Source organism: Coturnix japonica, chromosome 4 (assembly GCF_054131305.1).
Source record: "Coturnix japonica strain WE chromosome 4, WE-NBRP24, whole genome shotgun sequence".
Classification (NCBI taxonomy): Eukaryota; Metazoa; Chordata; class Aves; order Galliformes; family Phasianidae; genus Coturnix; species Coturnix japonica.
In genome coordinates this window covers 57772821-57795767 of record NC_140666.1, presented here as the reverse complement: position 1 = coordinate 57795767, position 22947 = coordinate 57772821, and the positions used below count along the sequence as shown (strand labels likewise).

Genomic DNA, 22947 nt, shown 5'->3' with positions numbered 1-22947 from the left:
GATTAATATTTCCTGCAGTCGCCTTAATTTCAGCGCATTATCCTTGAAGATAAAAAGCCTAACAATTTTCTTCCTTTCCAGTTTTAATAAAAACATAAAGCCACCAGTCTGATTTGGGATGCCTGTCTCGATGTTGTCGTGTCTTTCCATTTTGGAAGAGGCTTATAGGACTCGGAATATGTTGAATACCCCCTGTATAAATGAGGTGAAGGATTTGACAATTACATTGACAGGATACTTGAAGTGTCTTAGTATTTAGCTTCAAAGGGATTTCACAATACCAGTCAGCTGCAAACAACGGTGTGCAAATCCAGCCATCAACCTTAGGGATTCCTTCCACTCTGAGACTGTCAGTTAAGATGAATTGGTTGAAATGCAAGATGTCTGTGTAGGTTAATGGGCAGTGCGTTCAGAATTTGTTAATGTTATTCCCTAGGCAGTATCATGAAGGTGGGCTCATTGTTCACAGATGCTTTAGTTGGTGGAATTCGGGCAGCAAACAGTTTTATCAGAAAGTGGTGCTTAAATGGCATCAGATCAGGGAATTAATGTTAGAGCACTCTGATTTTCTGAAATCCTTGGCAGGGGATGGAAGTATCCTGAATGTGTTCTAGACAAGGACGAAGCTCACCGAAACATTGAAAACATGCATTTGTTTCTTGAACAGGGCTTCTTAAGCTATTGAGCAACTGAAAGTGACAGGTAATGAGGCCTCGTTTCTGTATATGCTGTTCTTTCCAATGGGAAGTACTGGCAGCTTTATTGCTGTAGTGGGAATATACTAATATAATGGGGTGAAGGTCAACCTAATAAAGGGAAGGCAAGCTTACTAACCTGTATGGAATAGGGTTATTTCCATAGGTGAAAAAGCAAGGTAAGTGCAAGGAAAAACATGAAATCATTTTGAGTGTGTTTACTGTAGCAATTAAAGAGAGGGAAAAACAAGTCCTAGCTACGATTAACCAGAGTTTTTGAGTACTGTAATACTACCACTTATACCAGAGATGAGAACTGCACTTCTTAAATGCCTGTGTAATAACGTCCATGGTCATTTCAGGAGCTGCTGCACGTCACCTGAAGATGTATCTTGATAGGTCAGTCATTGTGACACCTTAGCGTAGGTAAAACTAACCCTATGTGAAAGGCTGCTGCTCTGATGGATGGGGTATGCAGGTAGTTCACATTGTGAAAACTTTGTTCTGGGGAGCAGCTCAGTACATGAACTCCTGCTCTTTCTGCAGGCTTTACTGGTACATGGGTAAGTGATGCGGATGTTCCCTGTGGGGCATAAAAATCATTTTGCTTTATAAGTTTCTTAGAGCAGTTTTTTGTGTGGAATTTCATGTAGCGTGTTGAGTATTGCCTGGAAAATAATAGTGGCAGTGTGGAATGGGTTTGTGGGTGCAGGTAACAGTGCTGCTGTCTCACTACATTTTCCTACGTGATTTGTGTTGAACAGATGAAGTAAAACTGCCCACTAATGGTGAAAGAATTCTGCTTTTCTTTTGGCAGGTCTTCTTAGCTCTTTATGGTAGATTGCTGTTCATGTTTTGTTGTCTGACAGCATAAACTGTGTAGCTGCACAGTTCTGGTGTTCAGCCTGGCTGATTCCCTCCCGTTTTGATGGGGGCAATGCTGAGGGCACACAGTGTAGTTTGGGAGTGTCTGTAATTAAGTCTACAAGTTTCCTTGACATGCTTTTTCCACCAGGCTTGCTAGTTCGCTTTTTTTGGTACATTGGTGACACGGTTCAGCATCCCAGTGAGTCTCCCTGCCGTCAGCTGAGCTCAGTGCTGACAGAGGAACCAACCACTGAGAAGTCTGTAATCCAGAGTGAGCTTCCCCAGGAGGAGATGAGCTACATTGCTCAAACCCCTAACAGACACTAGTTGCTGGATGTGCACCACAATGTTATTTCTGCTTTGTAGGAACTAAGGGCTGTTGAGCATTTAACTCTGCCATGTTTCCTGGTCAGTGCAGTGATTATGTTGTCTTATGATTACGGGAGAAAGAGCAGAGGAGTTGTGTGAACCCTGAAGCAAGTTTCCATTGCTGGTTGTCCTAGAACCGCCCTCTGTAGTGCCCTGGGTACTGGCTGGAGATGGTGCAGTGTAAGAGGTACAGGGTAACTTCTGACAGAGAGGCTGATAGCATTAAAATAGATAAAAAAATCTGAGACGCTGTCTGTCTTAGAATAAACACATTATGTTTAATAATTCCTATGGTTTTGTTTTTTTTTTACACTTGAGAGTTGCTGGTGTCATTTCTACAAAGTACACTGATCTGGAAAGGCAACAGATAATTTTTACAAAGTAAAATGCCCTCAGCAACGTGCTCATTTTGACAGCTGGATTGGGTGTGAGCAGCCTTTTGTAATATATCTGTCTGTTTTAAGAGTTACACAGTGCACAAAGATGCAGCTGTGCTGATAAGCTGTCACGAATGTGCACTGCACTGCTTATTGTAGCTATGGAAAGGATAAATACTGATTAGAGACATTAACATGATCAAAGGCACTTTTTTTGTACGCGGCCCACGTCTCACACACTCCCGAGGCTGTGTTTTATTTTGGTTTTGCCTTCTGTGAAATTCTGGTAATTGTAACAATAGCTTTTCAGGTTTGGAGAAGTTCAAATCCCATGTGAGAGGCACTGGTCCCAAAGCTACAGACTGAAGCAGTACTGAGGTAAACAGCACTTCCTGCCAAGGACTGGCTTTCTAAATGCTACCTTAAATATTGATAGTAGCAGAAGTTTATTTTTCAGAGTGATGACCATTTATTGATCAGTCAGGCCCTGTAACAGGACTGGTGTTAGACACGAGGCTTTCCTTTTATAGCACTGCAACTCACCTCTGGTTAATTTGTCAGCTGTCTTAGAGCTGAGCTGCCGCTGTAATTGTGAGGGCGGCAGAAGGTTGGCTGAGTTGTACTGGGATTTATTCCAGTTAACCATGTGCTAAATAAAGCACGGCATGTTCAGTTGTGAAAATGTAATTAAATCGCATGCTGGATTAATTGCTGCTCTGAAGAGTGGAGGATTGTGCCTTCGCAGTGTGGCATTAACTACCAAGCTTAGAAGCAGCACACTTGACTACCTTTGTCTCGTGGTCCACTGTTAAACTCATTTACTCAAGTCCAGTTATAAAACGGAGGCATTTTTGTGTCCCAGATACCTGTGGGTGTAGGTCACTCAGAGCTTTGTCTCTGTAGAAAATTAATACTTGCCCTTCCTGGGAAAAAGGGGGTTATTCCCTAGAGGTTTGTTTTACACGCAGGGCTTTGAAGTTTCTTCAACACTTTGGTGTTCAGGACCAGGTTGGGCCTTGGAGGCGTTCAAGACCAGGTTGGACGGGGCCCTGGGCAACCTGATCTAGTAAAGGTGTATGTTTGGTGGCCCTGCCAGGCAGGGGGTTGGAACTACATGATCCTTGAGGTCCCTTCCAACCCGGGTCATTCTGTGATTCTGTGAATACTCAAAGTGAACTGCAGCACTGCTGCAAAACTGATTGAGCTGTGTGCTCCCTTGTACAAAAAGCAGCATCTTACAGCTTTTCCCTTCTGTGTAGACTTTTAGCATCTTCGCTGGCTTTTAAAGGATTTATGGCTAGTAATGGGAATAGTTATTTTCTAAATTATATTTTGCCACTTTTCAAGTGCATCCCGTGTGCTCGTAAGCATCAACAGTTTGGAATCTGGCAATTCAACTTAGAGTCAGGACTCCTCAAAGATTAATACCTGAGTGTGGAACTTCTATTCTACAGCTTAATCAGTAAACTAAATATTCGGTGAGCAGCTGGGTGGAATGGAACTGTACAAAAAGAGCACAGAAAGTTTGGTAAAGCACAGCAGAATGTCTGGGTACAGTGAAGCTGTGGGCCAGCCTTCAGGCACCAATGACTGTCCCTCCTGCAAAATCAGAAAGTTACTGGCAAATTACATATATTCCAGTTTCTTTAATTGAGCAGCTGGCAGATCTCTTTGTGAACACAGCATAAGAAATCCACGTAAGAAGCTCCTCCATGAATACTCTTGTCTTCTACTAAGAACTGCCGGAATAGCATCTCTGGCTGCTCCCGTTGTTTCACTATCATCAGCTGAAAAGAGAGACATGTATGTATTTGTGGCATACAATCACAGTGAGCAGCAGTACCATTGTCCTCTATGGGATGATATTGAAGGGAAAAACAACAGTAAAAATGACATTTCAATAGCTGTACTTTGGAACACAGGAGAGCAACTTATATGCAACCAAGAGGAAGCGTGAGGAAGGTTTGCAGAATAAAAGTGACCTTTCAGGGTACGTCTGAAAATCCTGAATAGATAATCAAGTACATTTGAGATGCTTCTGCCTAGAATGTATGCTGGAATTCAGTGGCATACATGGAAATTCCTGGTATGTAAAAAGCCTTTTACAGCTACAAGATCTGTCACAGCTGGTTGTATTCTTCTGAATAGCTATAAGGAACAGGCTGAAGCTGAGAGAACTCTTACCTTCATAGTGTAGGGCTTCTGGTTCTGGATGTGCTCCACTATTGACCTAATTTTCTTAGAGTAGGGATTGGCCAGGTCAGGCAGTAACGTCTGCTGGAATTGAAGCATTGCAGGTTGGTTGTTAGATTCAAGACAAGCTGCTGCTATTTATGGTGTGTGTTACTGTGAGTCTCATTCCAAGCTGGGAAATGCTCGATCATCTCCTTTGCAAAAACTTCCAGAATAACCCATCTGTCTTCAAGCCATTTCTCAGTTTAAAATAATTGCTACATTAGAATTCATGATCAGCAAAAGTTCAGGTACAGGAGAAGTTTTAGCTATCATTGACTGATTTGTTGCTATTTCAGTAATGCATATTCAGTAGGATTTTAGTATCTGTCATAACGTAAGTTTAAGATACTCTGAAAACTTTGTGAAAGCTTCTGTCTTGTAACTGTTCAGAGAGAAAGTTTATGACAGTTTTACACATTACTTTTGGTGTCTTAACACCTTCTGCTGGCACCCATTTCTGCTTTGAGCTGAATGATGAATGCTCAGAGTTCCCGCTCTGGCTTCTCTAATTAGTGGCCTGGTCTTACTAAATCATGGATTCTGAACAATGGACTCTTTTCCCTCCACATACTCACAGCCTCCGTGCTGATGTGTGCAAAAGACGGCACGTTGAAAAGCCCTTGGATGAGCTCGGGGGGTGTGCTGACCCCCAGCCACAGGAACATGCTCAGACCGTTGGCCAGAATGAAGGCCCCTCCTTCTGAGAGACGCTCCTCAGAGCAGCGCACTGCAGCTGGCATCGCATCGCTCTGCAAATCCAGGTTGTGCTGTAGGGCAGAACGTACCTAAGTTGTAAACATGGTGCCTTCAAGGTGAGTGATGCTCTAAATACACAGTGAAAATTGATACAAACAGGCTTAGTACAACTTGGTGGTTCCTTTCCAGGTGGAAGAAATTAGCAGTCACTTCTTTTTCAGTTAAGACACTACATGCTAAAAGCACCTCTCCACAAATATGAAGCTCAAGCATACCAGGCTTGAGCTTGACTAAAGCTGGTATCTTTTATTAGCCAGTTGAAAAGCCAGGCTCATGTTAAACATACAGCAGAATTATGAGAGGATGCTGATGTCAGTGACTGATCATGCTACTTCCCCGCTTCCTTTAAACTAGAGGTTCTTCCCTCCTACTTTTGGTTCAGCTAGCAACTGCTTCACTTTAAACAATCTAATGCACAGAGCAAATCTTCTGTATCTTTAAAATGAAAACAGTTTTACTGAAAGCAAACAGATGTGCAGATAACATACTTACAATGGGCAGAAGCTGGGGGTAGAAGAACAGCTGTGTGTCAGCTACTCCCATAGACGTGACCAGCTGTCGATGGTACGCCCTCTCATCAGTTGGGATCTCTGGTCTCCCAGTCAGCACGCTGCTCTTCAACAGACAGTTCATGTACACGGGCAGCACCTTCATTGCATCTGGAAGGATGAGCTGAGAGGCAGAGGAGACTTGTATTTAATTAATACATCCCATATGCTGGGAATGACAGCTGGACTTTCAAACTACTATTACCTTGTTTTCTCACTGGTGTTGTTTCTAACATTTGGTCTTCACTGAGATAAATAATTTACTGCCCAGGACTGTGATTGTTAGAAGCATTAAATGGTACACAAAAGCCTAATTGGAAAACATAGTTTCAAGGAGACTAAAGGAAACAGTCTAAATTGAAACCCTCCAATCCTTTGCTATTAACTCAACACTGAAGAAGAAAACTGCCAATTGCAGTTCAGAAAAGTGAGGGAGAAGCCACTTTTGCAGCACCTCAAAATCCAGATGGAAGTATTTTGAGAGCCATAAGAAAAACAGAAGTTAAAAGCTTATGTGATTTGAGTTCAGTTCAAGTCAAAGACAAGGGCTGTCCTTTGAACTGCAACAGCGTGTCAGGAACAGCTGCTGCAAGGATCTGAAAGCACCTTCCTCTTACTGTCTGCTACTTCTCTTAGCCCTCCAAATGCTCTGAAGTTGTAAAAAGAAAGAATGAGTGGGTAACTAAACTAAATGTGCCAGCATTTGAAAATAACAGAGATGTCTTAATTTGAGAGAATTTTCAAGTGTGGAACACAAGTAATGAGGTTCCCAGAGCTTCTTACTACCCACTAGTAAACAGAGGAATTAATCATATTTTAATCATCATGGGGTTTTTTTTCAGTAGGAGTTTGTTCCTGTCTCTACATCAGGCTTTTACCAGCAGAGCGCTCCTGAGAGACCTATATGCAAATTCAGGACATTAACTAAGTTATAGTTAACTACAACTACACTACAGTTGTAGGAATGCAAGAAAAAAGTGAAAGCTTCTAAGAATTGGCACGTAGCTCTGCCAGGAAGAAAAGGCTCTTGCAACTCTGTAGTACTGCTGTCACCTTCTATGGCACTGTCATCCCAAAACAACAGCCTCCACATATGTTGTAATTGCTACCACTGCATCCCACCTGTCGTCATATTTGGAAGAAAATGTTCTTTTCTGGTGCAAGCGTGGTTGCTGCAAAGAGGGGCTGACCTGGGAAGGTCTTTACCTGGCTCACCGCAGAGGGGCTGGCACAATTCTTCCTGTAGCACGCCAGCATGTGCGCTGTCTGACTGACCAGGATCTCTCTGACAGCCTTCAGCGGTTGGCTTAGAATAGCTTTAAAGGCTACAAAGGCAGAAGAACAAAAGAGCATTTGATGGGTTCTGCTGCTTGTTTGCATGAAAAATACAAAGTTTTAAAGTATTCTGTTAGATTTTCATTTCTATGGCTGTTTTTTTTTTCTGACTTAAATTTTCACACCAAAAAAATCCACCTCAAACCAAACAGAGATTCTAACACAATAATACTGTGCCTATACACTTTGGTGCAAACCTTCCCAGGCACATACATCTAAAATGTACCATCTAGTTCTCTTCTCAATGTTTCAAGTTACAGCACGACTTCCTAGTAGCTATTGGTCCATCTCCTTTCAACCCTGGATCTGAGGAAAAAATAAATGATTGTGGCTTTACCTGACTTAGCGAAGAAGTTGATAAGTGCGTCAGTCTCACAAGCCTTGTAGACATCAGCTAACTGGGTGCTACAGTTTAAACCTAGATTGTGTATGCGAAGTCGTCTTTGCCCACTTATTGATGTGTAGAGGACAGCACACTGTAACAGAGGAGCCAGATATCTTTCACTGCCATTTTAAAACAAAGAAGTTGATAACCATCACACAAGAGCCACCTACGTATTGCACAGAAGGCACACGATTACTGTTGAGGGCAGCCTGGCTTTTTGGTGCTAATGAACCAAAGGAACCACCTCCATCAAAAAATAATTTCATCACCTTTGTCAGAAGCCAAAGCCTGCAGGGCATCACACCAACTGCAGGTAAACTAACTGCTCAGCTTTGCTGACCACAAGATCTTCCACAAGAAACTCTTGTATGAGAGTTAAACGCAACATCTGCACACCATGCACTTCCTCCCATCGTTGCTGCTACACCAGGTCTGCAGTAAGTGACATCAAACACACCGAAGTGGATGTTTCACAGCACTGTATTCATACAAGGATTAACTGCTAAACTATAAAGCATTTATAGGGCAAAGATAAAAGCTAAGGAGCTTAGAAACAAAAGTTCAGATAATTCTACAGCTTGTGTGAAACTTTTCCAGCTGTAACATGTTCTGTCATTAAAACAGCAAAAGGTCGTGAGGTCAGGACAGAAGATCTAGAACAGTAACCAGCAGCCGTGCTTTATCTGATAATGGTTGGGATGGATCTTCTGCTGGGTACGAGTGTATCCCAAGCATCGGCAATTCAGGCACAAAAAGGCCGGTTTTAATTACTGCCCAATTTACGCTTCCAGGAACTGCTGGGCCATATTGAGGTTGAAAAGGGAAATACAGGTTCCATTAGCTTTGAAACAAACTGGCATTGGTAGCATTCTTTGTTAATTAAACTTTATTAGTGGCACCACAACACCAGTATCTGTGCACACTACACATCACTGCCATCAGTCCTACAGCATAACTTTTTTTGCAGTCATATGAAAAAAAGAACTTCTTGCTCACCATGTCAGTAAATGACACATTGCATTTTTTACCTGAATTAAGGCTCCGCTGTCCTCGTTCAGTTTGTCATCATGTTTGAACTCTACTGTCACAGCCTTGTCACAATCAACTGCTGCCATTTCTACATCTGTCGTGTTGTTCATGTAAATGGCCCCAAAGAAGTCAGTAGCCCTGAAGCCTACAGCCAGATAAAAAAGCAAACGATATTGTTTTATGACTTACAAATAAAAAGGATGTTATTTTCTAACTACAGTTTTGCTTAATGAAACACAAACTATTTTCCCTCAGGGTTGTGCAGCCTCAGGGTTGCAGTGCGCACCCATCTTCCTTGCTGGTGGCATTTGCTGTCGGTTGGGTAGGAGGAAGCAGTCAGTCTGTGTGCACCATTGAGGAGCACAGTGACTCGGGAACCCCCAGAGCTTTTGGCGTTACTCACTGGGCCCATTACTGCGCTTATGCTCTCCTCAGATATTGCCTTTGAAAGTAAGAATGGTTGAAAAGCAGAAGCATTAATTTAATTAATATTATTGATAATTAATAATAACATGAGGAGTTTTGGGCAAACCACGCTCTTTTCTAAGACTGCCTTGTGCTTCAGGACGTGTGCATAATGATCAGAGGCCTTACTGTCATTTGCAGATTTATGTGGACATACACAGTAAGGGGATACACATCCATTTCTCAGGCTGTACTTTCCAGAAGGTACACAACAAAGGTAAAACGGGCAGCCTGTCTGTACAGCACTTCTTGCACTGCATTACTTACAATCATATATTCCCATTCCCAGCAGGTCCCATTACCTGTACTTGTCCGAACCCTCATTATTGCATCGAACGCCGGCTTTTTCTCTATGTCCCTCCTGAGGTCAGTTAGGAACTGTGGGCTGTCAGAATTGAGCTAGAAAGGTGAAGCAAAAGCAAGAGCTGCAATTCACCACTGGGTGGCAGCAAGCGAACACAAACCCAACACTCCCCCTCCCTGACATCACATCTTTTCATGTGTGACATCTCTCTTTAAGAGACTTTATTAACAGGAATGGAGCTGTGCAAGTATCCACTGGTTCACCAGCAGGCTTAGATAAGCAGAATTTCCATTCAGTAACATCCACCCCCAGTAACATCCATCCTAGCTAAATTCAGATGGCGTGGCCTTAGGAATTAGAGTAGCCCTGCTCACTTGACAAAGGATGCTTCTGCAGCTCAGCTCCTGACAGAAGGGAACTCCTACCTTCCCCATAAATATCCCCCGGACATTTTAAACAAACCAGCAGAGTTGTGACTTTATTTTGGTCTTTATTGTAAGCACTTTTATCTATAGGTACGGAGAAACTGACTTCCCTGCAGATACCAGCATATTCAGGTAAGTCAATGGAATTTTAAGGTGCCAACCAAGTTATGCAAATTAAAATTACAATTTCAACACTTATTTTAGCCTGATCTGCCATTTCTGAGTTTGAATTTTATCCCCTGAGGTTCCTAAGTAAATTTTCTACAATTCCTTTACTTTTAGGTTAACTACCAAAGAAGGCTTTGAAACAGAAACAAGCCACCCCCAGCTGCTACTTGCTGGCAGGTTGGGGACCTGCACCACTTACCTGGAAGTTGTTGTACTTGTACAACGTGCCTCCAGTGTGCATGGTGACAAGGCCCAGGGAAGCGACGTCCACGTATTGATTTGGGAAGAGGAACAAATTGACGCAGCAGCCGTTAGCCACGCAGTCTCTGGCTAAGGACTCGTAAGAGCTCACCTGGGGCTGGAAGAGTGTCTGCACAAAAGTAAAAGAAAGAAATGCCAAACATTAGATGCTGTTGGCAGCCACTCACAACCCAAATCTCCACCCTGCCCCTGCGTTCCACTGACATACACAGGCATCAAAAACATTACACTCTCACTGAACTCAGTCACTGAATGGGGAGGCAGCAAAGACTCGATGGGTGGAATTATCTGCAGCTATGGATTTCCTTTATAAATGAGCATAGCTTCTTGAACATAGTGGGTGTTCCCATAGGGCCATACTGATGTATCTGTCCATTATAACTAAACCATCATGTCACAGAGTGGGGACGCTCTGTATTTACAAACTTTTGTAACAGAAGATAAATGCAAGAGATCAAGGTTCTATTGGAGAAATTCAGCGCATAGCACTTCCTTAGGAACTCTGAATGGAAAATACCTTTTCTTTATCTGTGCTGAGCAGTTTTTTGTCATCTCTGTTTCTCAGTTTTCCCGGTGCTTCCGCAGTTGGCAACGAAGAGTGGAAGATGAACAGTTTCCCAGCACATTCTGCAGCCTGTCGCAAAGACACCCATATAGCATTGAATCTGCTGCTAAGATTAATTAACAAGGCTAATTTTTAGACACGCTGAGTAATTTACACTGAAATCCTTGCAAATGATCACTATGAAGCACTGAGTTAAATGAAAAGCTGACTTAAGAAAGACTTTTTTTTTTTTAAATAGGCACAGCAGCAAAAGCAAATTCACGTTTAAGGTGGTTTTGCAGAAGCCCAATAGCAAAGACAGAGCATTCTGACAGAACTGGTAACCAAATGTTCTGCACACAGACGTTCTGCGACTATCAATAAGAAGAAAATAAATATTTAAGAAACAAATTAGAAACAAATGAGAGAATTTGGGTTTAACAGATTTATTTACTCAAATCAAACTCTTGGAAAACAACTCTGGCAGCTTTTCTGCCCCTACAAATCCTGTGGTGTCAGCATTTCGAGGGCTGTCCCCGACATACAGAGAGCTGCTGGGGATGCATTTGATCCACAGATTTTCAGCTGCCTGCACGCTGCGAGAAGCCGGCAGTTCAGTACAACTCTGCACTCAATTCTATAGTCATAAATATCTCATTCTGTACACAGCCAGCAGAAGTTGGAGAACAGGCAGACTAAAGCTGTTGTTATCTTACACCAGTTCTTACTCTGCCTTTCAAACATACAGAGACTATGAATCTGTGCAAACATCCCAAGCATCCATCCATCCATTTTGTAGTAACTGAACACCTTCTTGTCTCTCAAATGCTGAACATTAAAGCAGCTCCTGCTCTCCGCCTTTCCCTAAACATTCTGCCTATGTGGAACAGACTCTAGAGAGACCTGTTTTCCTCAAAAAGAATTTGAAACCAGATGTGCCAATCAGTGTTTTCATTTCAACAAAGAAAGCTCAAATGTACTGTTAGAATAACAGAACATCAATGCTGGAAACAGTGATTTCTCTCATTTCCCACTGCAATTTGTAGGACTCATCGCTGCCCTGTAGCAAGTGGAATTTAGGTAGGTTATCTAATCAAGTCCTAATTAAAGAGCTGCTTCTTTTTCAGAGAGGACGTTCTAACCTTTAGCGCCTCCATGCCAGCCTGGATAACAGGAGCAAAGATGGTCTCACTCTCGTTAGTGTCTGCAAACATCTCAGGGATCTGGTCCAACAAGCTACAAAGAGGAAAGGATGAGTGTCCCAACTGCTCAGTGTATTTCCAAGGACCCCCAACATGTACCATACCCAGTCTTCACCGAGGAAGATGTTTTTCATGCATTCCAAGCAAATTAAAAAAGAATTTTGCTTGCTCAATTTCTTTTTGAGTTTTAAAATTCTACTGAAACGTACCGTTTCAAAGCTGATAACATAAAGGAACACACACTAAGATATTTATCACATACACAGGAGGAAAAACACGCAGTGTGACACAAAGCCGCAGCCCTCTGCCATTTCTGAAATGGCACAGCTGATGATGCACAGTTTAGAGCTGGCCTCAATATGCTTCCAAATTCAGCACTGTGGAGTCACTGATGGCACTTCTGCTTTGCCACAGAGGGGAAATACAGAACACGAAGCACCTGATGACTTCTGAAGCATTTCAACAAGTACACGCATCCTCCAAACTCTCCGTGACAATGAGCTAAAAGGAAAAATGCTTATTCTAGCATCAAGGTCTTGTGATATGGAATAATTGTACTTTACTTGTGAACAACTGATCGTGATTCCTGAAAGTTAACAAGGAAACCATCCAGCAAAGGAACAAAAACTTCTCCAACATCCGAGACCACCATCATCTGAGGCTGAGCTAAGTTACTTTTCACATTAAAGAAGTGGAGGACCTTGTTGTAGGTGACAAAACCAACTCGAATTGCTGAGGATTCTTCCTGCTCTTCTCTGTGAGAAAAATTAAAAAACAACTGTTACAATTTTGAAACTCTGACCTTGAAATGCAAGGCCATTTCAGACCGTTATCTGTACAGGGAGCAACAAAGCAAACAATAATCAAGATGTCATTAATTACCCCAATCCTTGCCTTGGGTCAAATCAAAAGCACTGATTAATTACCAGGAGGTAACTCCTCTAAGCAGTAGTTACTGTGCAATGAGCAGCAGCACCACTAGCAGTACTAGTTGGGCCCTTCGCAGGTTTACAGCCCTCACTGTAGTAAAAAGGGGATACTATTTAAAAAAAAAAAAGCTCTTAATTATATCTACAGTAGCACCTTCTGTTGGTTTCACAAGTTTCATCTACAAATTTCAGCTTGGGAGGGAAAGGATTTTTCTCATCTACAGCCTTCAGCATTCATGTCAATACAGAATGTTAATCCACTGCTGTTTTAAGGAGACGGCGCCGGATGAGAAAGGGGCTGCTCAGATCTAAAAGAAATCAGTATTCTACACTGAACACATTCCATAAAAAAGTATTTTAAAAAATCCCTCTAAGATACTCTATAACTCAAAAAGAGGCACGACTTCTGAGTGAACGTTTCTGTACACTCCAAGCACTCAGACACTACCATTTTCTTAGTAACACTATGAACAGGTCATTCAGGAGCTCAGTCGGGACATACAGCGCTTCCTTACTCACAAGAGAAATAGCTGCATCATCCACTGGTCCCAGAGTTCTGACATAGCAGCATGTGGGACAGTTTTATCAGACAGTGCTCCTATCTGTGCTGCTCTGCACACTTTGCACAATCCAATTCTCTTCATAATTTTAAAGCTGAGTTGCAAACACAGCAGCTGGTTACCTGTGCAGCCAACACACAACACTGTTCTTCAAGTCCCAAAATGAGATCTCATTACCACACACACTCAAATGTTTCTAAGTTATGTGTCTAAAAATCACGCTGGCACAACTAGTTAGCCTGGCTTTCTGAGCTGGTGGGCACCATTTCTATTAACATATTTCTCCATGTATCATAAGTAGGCAGGGTCCTGGTTTAGAATTAGTCAGTTTGAAAATGTTTACCCTAATGTTTCAAATAAGCAAGCAGTGTGTTTTCTGCTGTGCTACAAGCCTGCAAAAGCACAGCACCCTTTCAACCAGAGGTCTCAGAGCCGCCTAGCTCAATCCATTTGCTACTTTTAACTTCTTTTTCCTCATCCGCTTCCAGGCTTCTCTGCCACGTATCTTTATAGCAGTGCTCCCTTCTGTTACGCACACTGCTTTGATACCCAGGCTTTCCTCTTCAAGAATTTGGGCTCCCATCAATCTGAGCACAGGGTGAATTCCCAGCATGGGAACTGCAGCAAGTCAAAACTGCAAGCTGGGATTTCATTAATAAAACCACTAGAGTTCACTGCAAGAAAGGAGAAGAAATAATTCTGCTTGTGCAATTGGGTCAACAGATGCTTTCTGTTCACACAGCAGTAAACCCTGACATCAATCTAAGATTCTCAGAAATTGCCAGCAATGTTAAACTGAGTTTCCTTAGCTTTCCTGAATTCATGCACAGCAAGTTAAGCAAAACACACTGGTGTTGCCTTACCTAGGAAGTTTATCAAGAAGAGTCTTCAGTTCGTCACAAATGAGCTTAACAAGGCCGCTGTTTATGTTTCTGTATGACACATCAATCATGAAGATATAAGCGGGTGGATTTGGAGGCTTGTTGTTCTACAAGAAAAAATATTAACAAGGAAAATCAGATGGTGTCCCAATATGTTAAAGAAGATTTACAAACGGTACAGTAAGGCAGCCTAAATACAGTGTTCAGTCATCTGAGAAATGCTATGGGTTACAAATAGTAATTGCTACCAAAGATGATGTACTGGTAAGGTCCATCCTTGGAATAAAGCAGTACTACTGGAAAGTAGCATCCTACTAGAACACAGTATTTAAAGCAACAGTTTATTAAACTGTTTAATTGTTTAAATACTAACATCTTCTATTGGAACTCAGTTATTTAAACAAATTTGTTTTTGGCTTTTTTTCTGTGCCCACACTTTCCAGACAACAATCTTGTTAAGAGGGATACTTCTGTTTGGTTTTTGTTAAGCAATTTCTAACCATTCTGGAAAAAGAAAATGCAACCCAAGTACTGAACCACAAGTAAAATATCGCAGTCCTTAGCAGTGCTAAGCATCAACCATCTGCATCCTGTCTGGCTATTTGTCTGTCTATCTGTCTGTCTTGCTTTCTCATGCCCCAGTGCACTCTGAACAGATAAGAAAACTGTATTTTCAGGAATAAGCTGATTTTCTCTAGGATAATTAAAGCATGAGAGCACCACATTCATTGTATGCAACTGCTGCATATGCAGCATTGACTTGGAATGGTAGGGATTCCTTTGGGCACAGCTTCTTAGCCATAGTTTGTTTCTCACAAAGTAAGTGCATACAAATGGTATGACACTGACACAATATTATGTAAGTAACGTGCTGATGGTTTTGGTTTTAAATAAAGCCATGTCGTGCCTACAGACAGACCTAGGAAGAAGGTCAAACAGAGTGTACACAGCAACTGTAACCACCATAGGTAGGAAAACTGATATTAGTCCTGTGGCGAGACTAACTCTTTAAGACAAGGAGTGGTTACTAGTTGGTGGCAATGTCAGGCCAACCCTTCCATTGTTGCACACGCTGTTTCACAGTCTTCACATAAAGACTTCTGACCACTTATCAAATCATATTTGCTACAAGTAGACCACAGAAAACTTTGTATAAGAACAAAATCATCTATTCTTTGAATTATGACTTACTGTAGTCTCCAAAAACACTTAAAGCCAATCATTATACCCTTGATCTCAGCTCATGTGAATCACGCAAATCAAGATTAACTCTTGTCAACTAAAACCAGACATTATCGTTAAAAGCTCTTCTGTGTTCTACATTTGGATTCTAGTTCCATAAACCGTATCAAACTCTACTTCATGAAATTCCTCACAGCACACTGCTGTTTGTAGAGAATCCCTGCATAATTTCTGACAAATATATGGCAGAAATGAGAACTTGTGCTCTTGCCACATCCGCTGAGCAGGAGCACAATAATGCAGCACAGCTGCTATTTGTTAACATTTCTGTAGCTGTTCATCCTTGTCATTTGATAAGCACGAAAGGAAATGACTTTTCAGTTTTGGTCTTAAACTGATTTATAAAAGAACTAAACGTTTCTAACTTGAAGCAAAAAGAGAAAATGATTATAAAGCAGTGTTAACTCCTCTAAGATTCAGTGGCTTAACATTCCCACTGTGAATGATAATTTTGTAAGAAATTCATTTTTTCTAACGTTCTGCTACATCTATGAAACAGGCTTTTGCAAAACGAAGACCCACTACAGTCACTGAGTTGCCATATTGTGATCTGGGGTTTAACCCAGATCTCAGTGCAATCCATAGAGGCAATCTCAGGTATTTCATTGGATTTTTGAGCCGTATCCCTGCAAGAAAGCAGAACTGAACAATTGCTCATTCATTTGTGCCAGCAACAATTTGATCACCTGAGGAAGTCACTGGTATGCACTTCAAGACTCTGTCAGATTCAACTTACTTCCTAACCTTATCGTGAATTCATTCCACTGTCAGAAGGACAATTCTACCTGACTTCAGCAAGAACCAACAAACAATTCCCATGCTAAGGTTTACAAAGCTCAGAAGGCAACTTAGGTGTATGTCTGTCCTCAAAATTAACAGAAGACATGCTGTTAAAATGCAACAGTGCTACAAGACTTGAGCTATACCCTCAAAACATCCTCTACACACTTGCTAGGACCAAACCAGCACCCCAGCTGAAGACTTATGACCCAGGACTTTGACGGACTGCTTATTACTCTTACTTGCAGGGCTCATACTCCCATCACACAGAAGAACAAAACGTTATCATAAGCTTAAATTCTCCATGTCTGTACATTTTCTAAAATGTTCCCAGCTTATAAGCATCATAGCAGAATTTGCATATTGAAGATACTCACTCTGCAGTAATCCAAAGTAGCAACATATTCATATGATCCCAGAGATAGCTCAGGCCTTTCATAGTGATCTACCCGTCGGCCAATGTGGTCCAGATGTTGGAAGAAGAATGGAGGGACTAAAAATCAGTACAAGAGCAGAAAAAAAAAGTTTATATTTTGTAGCAGAGGGGAACAACCCAACAGCCCCATTCCACAGATACGACGTAGTAATACAGCCCACTCTGTCACTGATAAAGGGAAGAGCATAAACACTCAGCCAGGTTACGTTTTTATCCACACATCCATACGTGAAAACAAACAAAACCTGTATATTTTGGTAGTCTGGGACCTCTTGAATTTGGAGAACAAGGCATATTCCCCTGTATATAACTGTATCTCTAAAGCTCAAGTAGGTAAAAGTGACTCAGGTTACCTCCACGGGCAGGAGTCTGCTGTCCTCAGAATACAGGCTAACGATGGCCCTTTTCTTAGCGGGCACTGTCTCCCCACACCTTAATTCAAGTCGCCAGAGTTAAAAATGACATTTTTTTTCTGAAGCCTGTGCTGCTTTATGTAAAAATACCACTCTGCAATGTTCACACCCCTGGCCTACTGTACAGCAAATTGCATTCAGTCCATTGCATTGGGAACTTCTTGGAGCTACAGATAAAAGATGCAAAATTCCAAAGCAAGCATTAAGAAATCAAGGGTTTTGTTACCAACGATCTATACGTGGCTAGTCTGAAGGTTGGTCACATTGGGGATGGCTGCATATGGATTTTAGCTTATTTTTCCTCCATCAGTGTACATTTAGGATGAGTATTTTTCACAATTTGTGCCTGTTAAAAGCTGGGGGGCTGCAGAGCACTCCTAATTTGCAGGACATCTAAGGTCTCAATTTTATTTATTTGTTATTTTTCAAGTGATTTCCTACTTGGATAAAGAACACTGTATGCATATGGAGCATAACTGAAAATGATACTTTCTTAAAATGTTCATAATGCATCCAAATTTCTCTTTATGCAAGTTTAAACTGCTAACTATGAGCGCTGCTATCTGCTGTGCTGGCTCCAACATCCAAGCCTCAGGCAGCAAAGAAGCTGCAGTCAGCCTGTCAAGGTTCCTGTTTCAGAGCTGAAAATATTACTGTATTAGGGAAAGCACTATAGCACTGCGATCCAGCTGAGGAAATCCAACTTGATACAGATGTCTAGAAAGGCTAGTTCTGGCAAAGAACTGGGATTCAGCCAAGAGCACAAGAACAGTTATGAGTCACATGCAGCACACTTGAACAAATATGGCATGGTATCTTCTGTGAAAACCAACAGTTGTCACAGTGAGATTAATAAGTTATTTAACCACTGCATGCGCAGCCATGAACAGTCTAACATGCTTCTAAATATTTGGTCTTTTCTGAACATTTACATTTCTTAATTTTTCTACACAAAAGTTGCTTTGGGGGAGCAGTACAAGCAGCTTTTAGCCTACGTTGATACAGTACTTTAAAATAAACTTTTGATCACACCACACTGGACTTCACAATCCAGCATTAAGTCTTCTTACAAAGTTCTACAAATTGGATTGAAAAAGTGCTTCCAACTTTTTACAATGTTTTTTGTTTTGTTATTGTGAAATAGGCTTCCTTACTGAATTTTCACGCCAGCAAGTCAAGAAAATCACTTCAGATATATGGTTCTTTTCTAGTTTTACAGGAGTCACGGATCAGGGAAACATCACTTACCATCATTTATACAATTGCAGAATCCACACTGATATCTCCTACCACCTTCAATAAACTGCATGAAAGGACACATGTAAGCCTTGCACCTGTTACAGCGGATTGGTCCGGCCTCACCATGGTTTACCACATAAAGAGGTGTCTAAATAAAGAGGTAAATGAAGTTATAAAAAGCACCGCAAACTTGAAATCAAATAAAGTGAGTTAGAAAGCTGCTGCTCAGTCTTAACTCCTGCTAAGTTTCACCTGATTAAGACATCGTCGTTCAGCACGTACCGAAATTCTACAGTAAAACTGACTCACGGGGACCCTGAGAGACTAAATCTGCAAGTTCACAAACCCTATTTTTATACTTACCAAAAGGGAAGAAAGGATTCACACAAAAATCCTATAAAATTTTGTAAGCATTGGATGTTCAGGGCCCTGGGCTGACTTTCTCCAAAGGAATTTTACAGCTCACGAGGGAAAAATCACTGAGGTCCAGGTATTTTGCCTTCTCTATCAGTCTGAGCTTTCCCAAAGAAATTTGTTGCTGCTCACATATTGCACATGAGTACCACAGCTATCTGCTAGAGAAAGCTTCTAATCTTCCCCACTGAACGCCCAGCCCCTCGTATAGCTGTGCTACATGCTATACCATGGCTTAAACGTGGTCAGGGTCACCAGCTAGAGTAGAGGATTTAGAAGAAATACTAATATTTACTGAAGGAGAGTACATACAGTAAACAAACACAGTATCTTAAACACTTGTCAGCTTAATTACACTGACCATGCTTGCTTACAACCTCTGCCAAAAAAGCACAGCTAATGGAAGACATTTTCCAGATGCCTCTTTCAGTAATAACTGTACAGCAATCAAAGATTCCTGTAATGGTAATTTATGTTAGAAAAGTCATACTTGAAACCACTACACAAATAGAAGTTTGTTCAATTATTTGTGAAACTCTCCAGAGCATAAACATGTTTCGTATTTTCCTTCTTTTTCATACTCTCTTCAACCTCAACTACAAATCCCTGACCATAACAGTAAGGAAATGAACCCAAAGCTGGGCCACGTAACAGAACTTGGCACAAGGAAGAATACAGACAGCCCTCAAATGCAAAATTTTCCCACTGGAACGTGCACTTCTTTATTTTTAATTACTCTCTTTTCTTATAGAACAGTCATATTTCATCTGATATACACTTTCGTTTTTTACTGGAGCACAAATCTCTGATTACCTAGAAAACCACACATGTCCTTCTTGCTTACATGTGTTTTATTATTTGTTTATATTGTACAGAGACAATTTTCCTTCTTTATTTCTCTAAAGATTTTGATGCTTTCTCCAAAGCTCCTATACCTATGAGTAGATTCTACTACATGGCTTTTAAGTGATCCCTCCTGCTCCACTAGGTAACATTTTGTTTTGCACTTTCTTCTACGAAAATAGAGTTTATCACAAATTACCAGATAACGCCTGCTGGCAAACTATCAGGACCATTTTTCAGACCCAGGAGCCTTGACTACAAAGCCCACTCACCAGCCACTATCACTTCATAAGCTATAAAACTTCTGTGTTGTTCTTTATTACTTGGCAATTTTCTCATTATCTTTCTGTTGTATTAATTTAATGAGGTCTGGATCTGGTTTGTTGTTAATAATATTATTACAGTATCTGAACCAACGGGGAAATAAAGAACACCCTAAAATAACTCCTGATACATTTATACACACTGAAGTAGTAATTTAAAACCCTGTTTGAATACATTTAATGTTATCCATCAGCAAAGAGGAATTACTTCCCAACAATCATACTTGGTTCACCCAAACCAGTAATTAATGGAGCTATGCCCAAACCAAGAAATTAATTCAATTAAGGATTTTGTCTAACAAAGAAAACTGTATAAACACATCTAACACTAAAGCAATTTATATAGCATTTTCTGAATAAAGACTAAGATGTTAAGTATAAATACCCACTTTTTGATGTGAACAACAAATTGTGAAAGAAATTTTACCTCAAAAAGAGCTGAAATACTTCAGGGCACTGTACCACTACCCTACATTCAACCCATCCAAATAAACTGACTTCTGTTTGGGTGAACCCATCATCCAGTGAAATGACCTGTTTAGTCAATAGCTACATGTCAGTGGGAAGTGGGAAAAGAAATAGTGCTCTATGGGAAATACTTGCTTTCTATACTCCCCTTTCTGCAGATGACACCGACCACCAGAAGACAGAGATCTGTTTACGATCCCATGGCAGTCAGTGGTAACTTCCACAGAAGCGGGGGAATAAAATAATCTCATTTCTGAGATTCTGGTATTTATTTTCAAATAGGTATATTTGAAAACCGATGAAAAAAGCCTACATTTTCCTTCCCTCCTCTCTTAGTTCTCTACTAACAATAAATGAAGCCATTTAGGTACACACCATGACTATTGGACGACCTGTAGTGTGTTTTGTCCCTACACCTCTCTTCCCCCTCATCTCTTCCCAAAGTTTTGTCCACCTGATTGAGAGCAGAGACACACCTCACAAAAAGAGACGAATACTGACTGCTGGTTTTCCAGTACTACCAAATAAAACTATTCATCAAAATCAGTGATACCTGGTAGAATAAATCTGAGCTGGAATGGGCATTTAAAAGGGACTTCTTTTATGTAAGCTGAAAGACTGGAGAGACAGAAAGAATGAGTTGCCCAGGGAGGCAGAACATTGTGGTTATATGTTAAAGGAAAGGTGGTCTGGGTAGAAGAGATGGAAAATGCTGTAAAAGACCTGCACGGACTTTCCATTCTCTGAAACATCAGGGCCTCACTAGAGAGCAAGTCCTGAAAGCCAATCTGATAAACCGCAACTCATCCCACTGTTCATCCAAATATAGCTGAGACAGCAAGAGTTTTATTTTGGAAATATTTCAGCAAGAACATCTCTCAGGACTCAGAACTGTATCACAAAGCAATAGACAGACGTTGGTGGCACAGCTCCAAGATGAAATGCATCCACAAAAATTTTCAAAGGGACTATAACCTGTTCTTTAATGTCTCAGAAAGCTGAATTACTATTGCTAGAAAAATAAAGACCCGACCCACTCCTGAGGGTTCCTTACAAAGTATCACTGTATTCATATTGCAGGACCAGGGCCTCAGCTGGAAACCGTTAAGTGTACGAACAAGGACTGTGATGAAGCTCAATATCATCAAAGCACATCTCTGTAAAGGCATTCTAAAGACAGAAACCAAAGGGAGAGACTTTGGAGCATGAAAGAGACATACGCAAACACTGAAGAAAATCAGCTACTTTTCACACAACAAAATAAAATATATACAGCATCTGTTTTCACTGCCAGACTCACATATGTATACAGGGCTGCAAGCAAACAATTTACAGCTGTGCTTCAAGTTGAATCTCCACATACAGTGTACAAAGTGCTTTGCCTTTGCCTCTTCCTACCCACCATGGCCAAGGAGGATTCCTAGCCATGCCTGGACATCCATCCCATCAGTACACTGGTGAACATGCATTAGGTGCCACATTTTTACCCTAAGTTTTACTTCATCATTGGATGCATTTAACGCCCTATCGCTGAAATGATAGGAAGGTGAATTGAATGGAGGTCCACAGTCTGCAAATTATTATTATTACAATTATGATCAACACAACTACAGCAGAGGAAATGTTTTATATTTATGTACAGTGAATATTAAATACTCTATATGCACAGCTGATTATCAGAAATACTCAACTGCCAGCTACTCACTCCAGGCAGTTCACCCAATAACAAGTTGTACAAGACAACAAAATCCTCAGTGTTTCTAGAGACATTATTTAGATTTACATAAGCACCAATAAAATTATTAAAACACTTAAGTTAGAATTTTAAGATAGGCTGTACAATATAACTTTCTAATTACCAGGAGAGACGGTTGTTGGCCAAGTGTGTGCAACTGCCCCTGAAATGTTGTGCTTAATTTGTGCACTGGAGACAGGAGGAAAAAGCCCTCAGGGAAATAACAGAGAATGCTGACAGGCAGCACTGATGCTGTGTCTGAAAACAAACAAACAAACAAAGCACCAACAAACTCTAGGTCATGAACCAAACTGTGTTTCCTAGGACTGCCAAAGGGGTTTGTTTTCTTTTATTATACCCTCACAGATTGGTTTAGAGAAAGATTAACCACTCTACAAATAATCCCTGGGTTTTGAGTTGCTTTGCTGATTCAAATAAAAACGTCAGGAAAGCATTTCCTTTTGCACTGTTCCTGCTGTCTTTTACCAGAAGCCATTCCTTCAAAGACAAAAACGATTTCAATCCCTGGTTTTTGGATGTTGAATTCTATCAAACTCCTGAGCTGGTAGGACTCTGGCCACTTTGTACTGCATCCTCTGCAAGACTCACAGTAGGTTTAAGTGACAGAAGAAGGGAAAAAAGAGGTGTACTATAAATGCTTAAGAACGGCACCATAAGCTCTCCTTCATCAGGTGGAAATACCAAGTGATAACCAGCCG

General features: G+C 41.1%; 1 protein-coding gene across 17 annotated transcripts in view; it reads right to left on the bottom strand.

The window, feature by feature from the left end:
- Positions 1–2185: 2185 nt before the first annotated feature.
- SEC24D (SEC24 homolog D, COPII component) overlaps positions 2186–22947 on the bottom strand; it is a 48343-nt gene continuing 27581 nt past the window's right edge. For 10 of the 17 annotated variants that reach the window (XM_015861851.3, XM_015861854.3, XM_015861861.3 and 7 more), the window contains 15 exons: positions 18455–18593; positions 16735–16850; positions 14318–14442; positions 12529–12720; positions 11906–11999; positions 10737–10853; positions 10158–10328; positions 9364–9460; positions 8596–8741; positions 7520–7658; positions 7054–7172; positions 5792–5971; positions 5119–5310; positions 4493–4585; positions 2186–4095 (listed from right to left, as the gene is read on the bottom strand). In XM_015861851.3, coding sequence (XP_015717337.1) covers positions 3955–4095; positions 4493–4585; positions 5119–5310; positions 5792–5971; positions 7054–7172; positions 7520–7658; positions 8596–8741; positions 9364–9460; positions 10158–10328; positions 10737–10853; positions 11906–11999; positions 12529–12720; positions 14318–14442; positions 16735–16850; positions 18455–18593 — 2061 coding nt within the window. In that variant the 3' untranslated portion in view covers positions 2186–3954. The remainder of the gene's footprint in view (positions 4096–4492; positions 4586–5118; positions 5311–5791; positions 5972–7053; positions 7173–7519; positions 7659–8595; positions 8742–9363; positions 9461–10157; positions 10329–10736; positions 10854–11905; positions 12000–12528; positions 12721–14317; positions 14443–16734; positions 16851–18454; positions 18594–22947) is intronic. The other 7 variants (XM_085546935.1, XM_085546936.1, XM_085546941.1 and 4 more) reach the window with 1 other exon arrangement.